Source organism: Aethalodelphis obliquidens, unplaced genomic scaffold (genome assembly GCF_003676395.1).
Source record: "Aethalodelphis obliquidens isolate GAN/ISIS:26980383/991018 unplaced genomic scaffold, ASM367639v1 scaffold50, whole genome shotgun sequence".
Lineage (NCBI taxonomy): Eukaryota > Metazoa > Chordata > Mammalia > Artiodactyla > Delphinidae > Aethalodelphis > Aethalodelphis obliquidens.
In genome coordinates, this window is record NW_020837994.1 from 3782441 (window position 1) to 3795752 (window position 13312).

Genomic DNA, 13312 nt, shown 5'->3' on the forward strand with positions numbered 1-13312 from the left:
AGAAACTTCTGAGCTTGGAAGCCCAAACGGAAGCAGGTAAACTCTGCTTTAGTGCTCTGGCTGCACTGCTTTTTAGGATCCCAAAGTCCCCCCCATCCCCCTTCTTTTTGCTCGGTCCGGGGTTTGTTGCCCTTTCCCTTTGTTCCCAGGTGACACTTATACCTTTATCAGAAAATTATTATTTTCTGGGAGTCCCCAGTGGGGCTGGGAGTATTCGGTTTCTGAGCTCCTTTTCAGGCCTGCGGCCGAAGAAAGACACTGTGGTGCCTCTCTGCACTGGTTTCATCAAGCCAGGGCTTGATTGAAGACTTCATCCCACCCCCGCCGCAGTAAAATCAACCCCCCCCCGCCCCCCCCGCCCCGCCGCACACACACTGAAGCTCAAGCATCCAGATAGAAAACAGCCTCGGGGATGTCAGGAACGCGCAACCCACAGTCAAGGGCGTGTCGAGGCGGGGCCGGTGGCCCAGCTCACACCCCTTCCCTGGGAAGGAGGGGGCAGGGCAGTCCCGGCGCCCTCCGGCTGGGCCCTGCGCCGGCCGCGGTGGGCGGGGTCTCCGGCCGGGCGGGTCTCTGACGGCACCGGGCCCCGCCCCTCGGGGAGGGAGAGCGGGTGGAGCGCGAGGTTAGCGCGCCAGCAGGGCCAGAGCCGGCCTGGGAATCCGCGGAACCAAGCGCAACGAGCGGAGCGCCTGGGCGGCGGCGGCGACGCACGCTATGGCTCCGGCCGGAGACCGCGAGGGCTACTGGGGCCCCACGACCTCCACGCTGGACTGGTGCGAGGAGAACTACACGGTGACCTGGTACATCGCCGAGTTCTGTGAGTGCGGGTGCCGGCCTGAGGCGGGAGCGAGGGAGGGAGGGCGCCGGTCTGAAGGGGAGACGCCGCGTGAGGAAGGGACAGGGTGGACCTGGCCGCCGGGGGAGGCACGGGGCCTGGCCGGGGGAGGTGGCGTGGGGAGACCGGGCCAGGGGACAGGAACGGGAATGCTGCGGAGGAAGGCAGCAGCTAGGGGAATCCAGTGTGGCGGGCGAGGAGGGGCGGTCTGGACGGGTTGAGGGGGGCCTCGAGGTTGGGGGGCGGAAGAGATGTGGAGAGCCCCTGCTGGACCTTAGGGGAAGCCTGAGGGGCAGGGTTGGGAATGGGGATTTCGCTGCCTGAGGGGCAAGTAGGGGCAGCCCGAGTAGAGCTTGGGACAGTGGGGGACTCCGCTAATTTGAATGAGGGCCCGGGACACCTGCTTCTACTGTTGCTGCCACCACCTTCATCGCAAGGGCACAGGAGAAGGGAACAGGTCCTAGCTCAGTCTTCCCCCAAATACGTGAAAACGCGGTCTTTCCCTTCCTCGTTCTCTGTTCCTGTGAGTCCTTCTTCGGTCACCTCCAGGGAACGGTTTTCCCGCTCTCAGATACCGACCCCCAACCCTTACCCCCCAGCCCAGTCTCACCCAGGGTATCTTCGGGTACCAGCTATCACCTCCTTTCTGAGTACGATCATTCAGCTGTCTCCTTGCACCAGGAGTAGAAGGCAGCATCTAGTCTGTACCTTCCGGCTCGTGCCAGGTTCCTAAGAGCACAAGGGATCAAGTCCCTACTCCACTCTGCCTCCTCTCCGACTACCTGACGAAGGTTAAGGTTCTTCTGAGGACGCTACTTGCACTGATTACACCTTCTGAGGACTTGGGGAAGAATCCTCCTCCAGCTGCTGCCCCTGACTGGCCCCTTGGGTGCTGTGTGTGTGTGTGTATTTCCCCAGATGATTGTTCCTTCCAGGCTAGGAACAGGAAAAATCTGCCACTTCTTTTTCTGTAGTTTACTGTGGTCAAGTTTTGAGAGCACAGCATTTGATCCTTCTTCAGGTACCTGCTTCTGGCAAGGTACAGAGGATATTTTTTGACTCACTATTACTGCCTTCTTTTAATTGGCTCAACTTTCTCAGGACATGAAGCAAAACTCTTTTTTAGCTAACCTTCCCATTGTTGGGTCTTTGTCCCAGGCAGGTGTTTGGCTTTGTAGGAAAGAGGCAAGATTTTCATGCCAGCTGATCCTACTTTATTGCATTCCCAGTAATTGGCTAGGATTAAAAAAAAAAAAAGAGAACTCTTTTGGTAGTTTTTAAGACTTTCAGTACTATTCCCTTTAAACTGTGATTTAGGCTGAGAGTTACTTTTCCTGAACTACTAGCTTAAATTAATAATTTTTATATGATAATGGATGAATATGGGCAAAGGGGTACATTCGTAGTATAATTACTCGGCAGCTCAAATGTTGGCAAAGGAAGTGCTTTATCAGTTTGCTGTTAGATCACGTTGGCAAACCCATACATGGTCCAGAGGAGGTCCACGAGAGAAGGGACTTAAAATTGTGCTTTCTGAACTAGAAATTTGTAATGTGGAAGAGTGAATGAAACTCAGGGTTCTTAAAATGTTGAATGGGCTGTGATATAGAGCAGTTAAGCTTTCTGTATTTCTCTAGAATGTGGAATTAGAGCCTATGGGTGGAAACTGCCTGTAAGGGGAGAGATTTTGCTTCAACGTAGGGAAAATTTTAAAGTTATAATCGTTGAATGGGTTGATTTGAGAGATAGAGGGCTTGCTGTCACTGAAAGTGTTCAAACAGACCTTGCTCAACTAACTCACATGGATATTTTAGGGGGAATTAATTGTTTGGTAGAGAAAAGGGGTTGGCTTTAGTTGGCCTTTAGGTCCTTTGCAGCTTTATGGGTCAATATAGGTAATAATGACTCTTAGTTTAGAATGAAGGATTAGAATCAAAAGAGAAAACTGGGATTAGAGTCAAGAGAAAACTGACAGTTAAGTCATGTGAGTTATGAGACAGCAAGATACTACTGTTCTGACAGATAGCTCTGAGAAATGGGAAATGGCTTTAGTTCTTAACGACCTCAGAAGAGGAAACTCTGAGCAGCCGGCAGGGAGGGTTTTGACATAGGAATCAGGGGTTGCAAGAACAGGATGAGTGAGTGTTGGCAGCCCTTTGCACTTGTACCTTGGGAGAAAATGATCTGGAGGAGGTTGAGGTCAACCTTCTCAGCCAGCAAGTGGTGTGTGTCTATCATATCTTTGAGTAAGAGACTTGATCTTTGAAAAATAGGCTGATTAATAATGTGTTTAAAACAAATTCAACTTTATCATCATTATAATATTTACAATAATGATAGAAATATTCATAATAATAATAATGGTGATAATAGCTATATCTAAGTGCTTACTATGTACCACACTTTGCTAAGCACTTCATATATCTTATCTTTTTCGATATTTACCATAATTCCAAAAAGAAGGCATTATTATCCTTATTTCACAGATTAGGAAATTGAAACTCTAACAAATAATTTATCTAAGGTTGCAAAAAGTGGGGTAGAGGTAGTATTCAAGTTGAGGTCTGACTCTAAAGCTGCTATACCATATTACTTCTATCACACATTCATTGTTTTGCCCCTGCCTGCAGGGGATGAAGACAAGCATGACTAATATACTATCACAGATGACAAATTGAATAACTATTCAGGAAGCCTATCTTTCAGCATTGGGGTGTGTGTGTTTTGGGTAATCTAAGGACAAGTTTGGGGAGTTGCATGTAAAGATGGCAACAGTTCTCAGTCACTGAAAAACCTGAAACGCTGTCTTCTTAACGTCATCCAAGATGAGCTCATATTCCTTTTTTGCTTGGGTGGATTGTAAGAATGAGGGGAAAAGGTAGCCAGTTTCTCTTCAGTTGTGAAATACTAAGTGCCTTGATGTGCCAGAAGTTACAGGTACTTTGCATGGTAGTATGGGACAATACAAATGACCATGCAACTTAAAACCTGGCAAAGAAATCTTCATAATCAATGAGAAAAGTTATGAGTATTCCATGACCTTTACACATTTTTGTCAAACATTGTAAATCCTCTTATTGTTAGTCATAAATATATGGAGAAATGAAAAAAACGTTAAAACTAATATTTATTTAGTACACTGTAATTTAAAACATTAAAAACATTGAGAATTAAAATGTGTTATTTCTTTGTAGAAGAACTTATCTAGAGTACTTTGAGTAGTACTTGCCTTCTTGTCATATAACCTATGATATGGAATGAGTATTTTTTTCTATGCCTTGGTGGATTGTCATGCTCCTTTCTAACTTTGGATCAGGTTCCAACATTTCATTCTTTGCACTTTCAATAATGTGAAATATTTCTGAGAGTTCCTTTAATGCAGAGTTTTTGCTGGTTCACTTCTGTTCCATCTTCATCCTTTTCTCACAATCACTTTCTTCATTTGTGTCGGTAAGTTTGCCTTCACTAAGTTCCTCTGGCTGCATTTCTAGTCTCTTGAGTGGCAACAGCGTCAACATTGTCATGGTCAGTTATTTCTTCTATAACTCCGTTTATGTTTGATTGGGATTTTATTTCCAACACTATTACTTTAAAAAAAAATTTTATTTTATTGAAGTATAGTTGACTTACAATGTTGTATTAATTTCTACTGTAAAGCAAAGTGATTTGGTTATACATATATACATTCTTTTTCATATTCTTTTTCATCATGGTTTATCACAGGATATTGAATATAGTTCCCTGTGCTGTACCGTAGGACCTTGTTGTTTATTCATTCTCTATATAATAGTTTGCATCTACTAATCCTAAACTTCCAATCCATCCCTCCCCCACCCCCTTAACACTATTACTTTTTGTTTCTTTGCTGCACTTTCATCATTGTTGGCCTGTTCCACCTTTCAATTATCCATTTTTGTAGCATGTCACATACATTCATCACCAGGAGACAAGGAGGCAACTCAGCTACATGCTTTGCCGTCTGTACATGAACTGAATAACAGATGTGCAGTGACTAAACACCAACAGACTTTGCCCTGGTCTTTTATCTGTAGTTAGAAATTTAGGCAGAGAGATATTTTTCTGTCAGCACTTCGAAGATATTATTCCATTGTATCCTGGCTTTTACTGTTACTGATGAGGAGTCCACCAACGGCCTAATTGTTGTTCCTTTGCAATTTATTTTGCCAAATCCACCAACAAACTTTAAAAGAAGTGACTTGGTTAGTCACCGATCGTGATGTGCTTCTATTATTTACATAGTGATTTGTGGATTGAAGATCTAGTAGTGACGTTTGTACTGTATTCAGTTATTCACAGTTAATATACTATGGTAACTGAAATTTGAATTGTGTTGTCGGGGAATTGGTATTGTTTAACGAAACTGTGGTAACTGAAATTTGTGCATATTAGAGCTCTGCAAAGTGAAGACTGCTTGTGTATTTCTAATCCTAGTAACATTCCTAGTAAGTAGGTGGTGTTATCCCCATTTTATAGGTGAGAGAACTGAGTCTTAGAGAAGTTAACTTGCTCAGTGTCATATAGCTATTAAGTGGCAGAAATGGTATTCAAATATAGGTCTGACAACTCTTTCTACTAAGAAACACTGTAACAGGAAGTGGAATTTCAGGTGCTGTCGTTTTTATGGAAGAAATATTTCCTAAAGGGAAGCAGAAGGGAATTCTGTGTTTTAATTCTGGCCTCAAGGGAGAATTACCCGGTTAAATTTTTTTTTCAGAATGTTTAATTTATTCAGCAAGTATTCATTGAAAACTTACTTTGTCATTGACTTAAAATACAAAACTATACAAAGACTGTCTCTCTGTTCAAGGTAGCTAATAAGCCAGTAGAGGTATGAACAGATAAGTTCAAATAGGCGTTTCCTACTTTCAAGGGAAATGCATTCCTAAAAATGTATTTGAAAGAAGAATGTTTAAAATTTGATATATTATAAAGGAGGGTTTATTTATCAGAAAGCTAAAAAATATTTTTAAATCCTAATTATGGGTTTCATAGGAGCTACTTCAGTCTGAGGGGGGTAACCTGGCTAGTAAGACTTTCATGGATGGGGAGAATGGATGGTAACTTCTGGTAGGACCATCTAGCTATCTCCCTTTTGTCCTTGGGCTAGGATGATTCAAGCTAGGTAGGTGTTGTCTCTTCTCACAGGTTTGCTGCCCCTCTCCCCATCCTATTCATAGGAATTGAGCAGAAGGGAAGCAGGGCAACCCTCAGTCTTTACACCTTTATGATGGGATTTGCTTAGATGGGATAAAGGAGTCTGTCTTTCATTGCCAGTGCAGCACAAGACTAGAGAGGCTTTAATCAGCTGCCCCTGCCGTACACATATGCCACTCAAGGCATCTAGCTGCTTGTACCTCCTTGCACCCTTTTCCTTTCGTTTTTTCAGGCCCCTTCCCACTATCTTCTCTGAATAGTAGCCTCAAGGAAGTGAGCGTGCTTCAGGCTTCTTTTGGCCATGGGGTCCTGTGGGCTGGTGGAGTGACATCCTGTCACCTTAAGGAAGATAGTCTTTTTCCTGAGGGTTATTGATGAGCAAGCATCACTGCCTCTGACTCATAGCTCAGAAACACCGTTAAGTCCACTGAAGAATGAAGGCCAAATGAAGGGTCAAATTTAGTGTACCAAAGGGTTTAGATTTAATTTATACAGTCAGAGACTGCCAGTAAATTGTTCCGGGTGCTATGATGGACATATGTATATGGTGCTTTGGAATGCAAGGAAGGGGTGCTTATTAAAAACTTAAAGCATAAAGGCTTTACAGTGTTAGTGCTGGAAGAACTGCCATACCAGCTAGCTAGCTGGTTGGTTGGTTGTGTATTTATTTATTTATTAATCATTGTGGAAAGACACACATAACATAAAATTTACCATCTTAATCATTTTTCAGTGTACAGTTCTGTAGTGTTAAGTACACTGACACTGTTGTGCAACCAATCTCCAGAACTCTTTTCATCTTGTAAAACTGAAACTCCATTTCCATTTAACAACTCCGTATTCCCTCCTCCCCCGCAGACCCTGGCAACCAATCTTCTGCTTTTTGTCTCTATGAATTTATATAAGTGGAATCAACAGTCGGTTTTGTTGTTTGTTTGTTTTTGGTGACTGGCTTATTTCACTTAGCATAATGTCCTTATGTAGCATTTTGTAGCATGTGTTAGAATGTCCTTCTTTCCAAAGGCTGAATAATATTTCATTGTATGTATACACTACATTTGCTTATCCATTCATCCATTGATGGACACATGAGTTGCTTCCACCTCTTGGCTGTAGTGAATAGTGAGGCTGTGACATGGGTGTACAAATATCTCTTCAACCCAAAAGTGGAATTTCTGGATCATATGGTGACATAGTGTCTATTTTAACTTTTTCATTAGAAAGAAGCATTTTATTATTTTCTGTCATGGGCTCCATGAATTTATTATTATTTTTATATAAATTGTAACTTATTATCTCTACATAAATTATAATTATTAATGTACTTTATCCCCATTTCAAATAATCAGAGGCACATGTGACTATCAATTAGAGGAGATCTAGTCACTGTTACTACACAGTATTGATCCATATGAGATATATGAGATAAGGTAATGTATTACCTTAATATATTGATATAATTCTAGTCCAAAGCAAAAGAGCATAATAATTTCATTGCAGCCTTATTTCAGATAAATATGATTTTTGAGATACTGAAAATAGCCAATAGAAATAATAAAAGCTAACATTATGGGACACTATGTGCAAAGCTCTATGTGTATATTATCTTATACGAACCCTTATTATAATCCTTATAAGAACTCTTTTAAAGTTTAAGACGTTTAAGTAACTTGCCCTAGGTCAACACTATTAAGTGGCAGAGCCTAAGGGACCCAAGGGCCATTTGATTCTAAAGCTATGCACTTAACTATCATACTATCTTGCCTCCCTCCGTTACTACTTTTTCAGACCCCAGTGCATCCAGGGACCTCAGGTTGGTAACTAGTGGTCTAACCTTCTCATTTTACATGCAAGGAGAAGGACCTTGAGAGTTGACATGATTTGCTCAACATTATACCTCCAATTAGTTGTGAAACCTAGACCAGAATCCACATTCAGTAGTTTCTCAGTATGGGAAATAGTAGAGCTGAGGAGGATGATGTCAAATATCGTTGATGTCATATTGTTAATGGGTTACCAGGTCATAGGACTTCCTCAGAACAACAAGAGCTCCTAATTAACTATTTTTTTTTATGGTGAAGATACCTAACGTCTGTAGAGTGCTTTATAGTAGTTCTGCTCAGATTTTAATGTGCATGTGAATTCCCTGGAGGTCTTGTTAACATTCATATTCCAGTACAGTAGGTCTGGAATGAGGCCTTAGATTCTGCATTTCTTATAAGCTATGAGATGACTCCAGTGCTGTTGGTCTGGAGATTATACTTGGAGAAGCAAGACTTTATAGTTCAAAAAACACTGTTAATTCTTTTTTTCCTATGGGGTGTAAGCGTTATCACTGTTTCTATGTAAGGAACCAGGTTCAAAAGGATAAGTGACCTGTTCAGGATCACAGGGCTGGTACTGGAACCTAGGTTTCTAACTTGAAAATCAAGTTAGGTGTTGATCACTACCCCCCTCCTCCACCCGGCTCCCAGCAGTAACAGGCCAAAAATACTGCATGTGAACTGAAGTTTGAAAATGATTGTTCTGGGTAATGAGCTAAATTGAATTTAAAATTGAACATGTTACATTTTCATTTTAGAAACAGTTTTCTTTCCATTTGTTCCCAATACCTAAGCGAAGCTCAAACCAAACTATCTTTCAGACTTTGGTCTATAGTTAGTAATTAGTTGTAAGTAGATCTGCACAGTTCTAGCCTGTTTTGTTCAAGGGTCAACCGTATGTACTGTGTTTTTTCATATATATAAATACCTATGGTAAAATTTAATTTATAAATTAAGCGCAATAAGAGATTAATAACAGCTAATAATAAAATAGAACAGTTATAACAATATACTGTAATAAAAGTTATGTGAATGTGGTCTCTCTCAAAATATCTTATTGTACTGTACTTACCCTTATTGTGATAATCTGAGATGATAAAATGCCTACATGATGAGAAGGTGTTGTGATCTAGTGTTAGGCTACTATTAACTTCTGATTATGCAGAGAAGGAGATTCATTTGCTTTGGGTGATCCTGGATCATTGAACCATAATGATGTGGACGGTTGGATGTCAGGAGCAGATGATGTTGATGGCTGAGGATCCTAGGTGGGACAGAGCAGGACGGTGCAAGATTCATTATGCTACTCAGAACAGTGCACAGTTAAAACCTTATGAATTGTTTATTTCTGGAATTTTCCATTTAATATTTTCAGACTGCAGTTGACTATGGGTATTTGAAAGCTTGGAGAGTGAAACCGCAGATTAGGAGAAACTACTGTACTTGAAGGCTAAGTACAGTTTGAAGTCTAATCTTGATGTAGCATTTACCTAGGTCATCCAAGATTTTAACTAGGAAAAATTGTCATTTGGTAGCACATGTTGGAAGAAATGATTTATTTCCTTTTTTTTTTTTTTTGGCTGCGCCGTGCAGCATATGGAGGATCTTAGTTCCCTAACCAGGGATTGAACCCATGCCCCCTGCAGTGGAAGCGCAGAGTCTTAACCACTGGACCGGCAGAGAAGTCCCTATTTACTTATTTTAGTGGAACAGTAATTGATGTATGGGTAAATAAGGAGAACAAATACCTCAAATTGTAATTTGGGCAAGTTTACTAACTGGAATACAGAGAATAGTAAACATTTAAAGTTTTGTCCAGTACACTATTATTTCAGGTTGAAATTTTAAGTTGTTTATTTGATTTTGGGGTTCTACCCTTGTTCCTTTGCCAACTGTTTCATAGTGGGCGGAAAAAAACACTCACCCGGAGAGTTTTCGGTAGTGCAACAAAGAGTGTTTTATAATAAATAAGTAAGGGCGGCTTCCCTGGTGGCGCAGTGGTTGGGAGTATGCCTGCCAATGTAGGCGACATGGGTTCGAGCCCTGGTCTGGGAGGATCCCACATGCCGCAGAGCAACTCGGCCCGTGCGCCACAACTACTGAGCTTGCGTTCTGGAGCCCGGGAGCCACAACTGCTGAAGCCCGCGCGCCTAGAGCCCGTGCTTGGCAACAAGAGAAGCCACCACAATGAGAAGCCCGTGCGCCACAGCGAAGAGTAGCCCCCGCTCGCCACAACTGGAGAAAGCCCGCACGCAGCAACGAAGGCCCAATGCAGCCCGCCCCCGCCAAAAAAAAATAAGGGCATGAAGAAACATTTTAGGACCCAGAAAAATGATTGAGCCCAAAAGAGACAGCAAAAGCAGTTTATGGTGACATGAAACCCTACATGCTTTCCTGTGGGGAAAGTACCTGACATAATGACTTGAAGTCAGAATCAGAATCCTCTCTGAACTTTGCTCCATTGAACATTGTGACTTTGGGCAAATCACTTAATCATTCTTTGTACCAGTTTATTTTCTATAAAATGAGAACAATGAATATCTGGTAGGGTTGTGAGAATTAAATGGCATGATACATGTGAAAACGCACAGGGAAGTGCCTGGCAAATACTAGGTGCTCAATAAAAGTCAAATTGGAATCTAGTCAAAATAAGTTTAAAAAATAAATACTACTTTGTTATAGCTGTGACCTTCTTATCTGTGATGGTTAGTTTTATGTGTGAACTTGGCTTGGCTATAGTATCCAGTTACTTAATCAAATACTGATCTAGGTATTGCTCTGAAGGAATCTTGTAAATGTGGTTAACACCTACAGTCAGTTGACTTCAAGTGAAGATTACCCTCAATAATGTGAGTGGGCCTCATTTAAACAGTTGAAAGGCCGTAAGAGCAAACACTGAGTTTAGGGATTGGGGTAGGGAAGTTAAACCTTTATTTGGGGAGGTCTCCTGTCTGACCCCTCACCTTGGTGGACTTCCCCTCCCTTCACCCCTCTTCCCTTCTTCCTTCTTTGTTTCATTTATTTGAATATTTTGAATATACCAGAATTTTTAGATGTTTTCAGTGGAAAGGTCAGTTGGAGTATCTAGTGTGCCGCACAACCTTAACCCGATTGCTTTTGCATCTGCTGTTCCCTTGTCATTTGTAGCTGCATTCCCAGTCCGTGGATACCTCTTTAAACCTTGACTGATTACTCCTTACAGAATTAGGTGCTTCTTCTGTTTCCATTTGAAGACTTTCTATTGACTGAAGGATAAAGGCCAAATAGTAAATATGGCATGAAAAGCCCCTTTTTTAAATGAATATTTTCACATGTACAGCAAAGTTAGAAGAATTTTGCAGTGATTATCCATTCACCTATTGCCTAAATCCTACCAATAACATTTTAGTATACAGTACTTTTTTTAATCTTATATCTATTTATCCATTCCTCTCTCTATCAATTCATTTTATTTTTTGATACATTTTAAAGTAAATTGCAAACATCTGTATACTTTCCCTCTAAATATTTCAACATACATATCATTAAAGTTCAATTCTCTGTTTTTTCTTTGGATGTAAAATTTGTATTCAATGTAAATGCACAAATCGTGTGTATTTGCTGAATTTTAAGAAGTGCATTTATATGCATAACCAAAACCCCTATCAAGATAGAGAACTTTACCCATCAAACATGAAAGTTCCTCATGCCCCTTCCCTGTAATTCTCACCTTCACCTTCCCCCTTCTCTCCAGGGCAACTATCTGTTCTGATTTTTTTCTTCACCATAAATTAGATTTGTTCATTCTAGGACTGCATGTGAGTAGAATTATATAATATTTACTATTTGGTGTCAGGTTTCTTTCACTCACATAGTATTTTTGATATTCATGTTGTTGCATGTGTTGGTAGTTCCTTTTTATTGCCAATTAGTATTCCATTGTATGAATGTAACATAGTTTATCTATTTTCCTGTTGATGCACACCTGGCTGTTTTCAGGTTTTGGTAACCATAAAGCTGTGATATACATTCTTGTACAGGTCTTCTTGTGGATATATATTGGTAGATACCTAGACATTTAGGTTACTTCCATGTCTTGGCTGTTGCAAACAGTGCTGCTATGAACATTGTGGTAGTTTTTGTCTTTTCTGGATATATGCCCAGGAGTGGGACTCTGGATTATATGGTAACCCTATTTTTAGGTTTTTAAGGAACATCCATACTGTTCTCCTCAGTGGCTGCACCAATTTATTGTACAATCCCACCAACAGTGTAGGAGGGTTCCTTTTCCTCCACACCCTCTCCAGCATTTATTATTTGTAGACTTTTTGATGATGGCCATTCTGATTGGTGTGAGGTGATGATACCTCATTGTAGTTTTTTTTTTTTTTTTTGCGGTACGCGGGCCTCTCACCGTTGCGGCCTCTCCCGTTGCGGAGCACAGGCTCTGGATGCGCAGGCTCAGCGGCCATGGCTCATGGGCCTAGCTGCTCCACGGGATGTGGGATCTTCCCGGACCGGGGCACGAACCCGCGTCCCCTGCATCGGCAGGCGGGCACTCAACCACTGCGCTACCAGGGAAGCCCCTCATTGTAGTTTTGATTTACATTTCTCTAATAATTAGTGATGTTGAGCATCTTTTCATGTGCCTATTGGCCATCTGTATGTCTTCTTTGGAGAAATACCTATTTAGGTCTTATGCCCATTTTTTGATTGGGTTGTTTGTTTTTTTGATATTGAGTTGTATGAGCTGTTTATATATTTTGGAAATTAAGTCCTTGTCAGTTGCATTGTTTGCATTTTCTCCCATTCCATAAGTTGTCCCCATGTACACACATGCTTTTTTAAAGTAGATGTGAGGGCAGTCTGGCTTTGTTGTCTGATATTCTGTTGATCTGTTGATCACTGGAGTTGATTCAATTAGGCTTGCCAATCAAATGGATATTCTTTGTTCTCACTATTCTAGGAATGTCCAATTTAAAGCTTGACAATTGAAGAGAATTATGACCTTGATAAAGGAGGACTATTCTTTGGTTAAGAGCAGCCATCATTGGGTAAACATTTAGCCCCCTATGTGCCCTTCCCTCATCCCATCTTCTTTCTTTTTCTTCAGAGATAACCACTATCCTTAATTTTGTGTTTCATTTCCTAGTCTTTTACCACTTAAGCATTCCTAGAAAATACAGTTTAGGTTTGCTTGTTTTACATTTTATGTGAGTGGAATTTTACTATATATACGTTCTTCTGCAACTTGTTTTTTTCACTCAAATTGTGGTCCTTAGTATCATCCACGTTCCTGAGAATTATCTACGTTGATAGGTTAGGTAGTTCATTTTTTTTCTTACTGTTGTTTACAATTTCACAGTATGAATATATTGATTTATCCATTCTTCAGTCGTTGGATGTTTTGTTGTTTCCAGGTGTTTGATATTACAAATAATGCTGTGAACATTCTTGTACATCTTCTGGTACACACAAGTGTAAGAGTGTCTGTATA

The 13312-nt window shown here is 41.1% G+C and overlaps 1 protein-coding gene across 4 annotated transcripts in view; it reads left to right on the forward strand.

Annotated features, from left to right (window-relative positions):
- The first annotated feature begins 638 nt into the window (after window positions 1-638).
- ACER3 (alkaline ceramidase 3) overlaps window positions 639-13312 on the forward strand; it is a 180857-nt gene continuing 168183 nt past the window's right edge. Inside the window, exon 1 of one of the 4 annotated variants that reach the window (XM_027083473.1) lies at window positions 639-820. In XM_027083473.1, coding sequence (XP_026939274.1) covers window positions 718-820 — 103 coding nt within the window. In that variant the 5' untranslated portion in view covers window positions 639-717. The remainder of the gene's footprint in view (window positions 821-13312) is intronic. The other 3 variants (XM_027083472.1, XM_027083476.1, XM_027083474.1) reach the window with 3 other exon arrangements.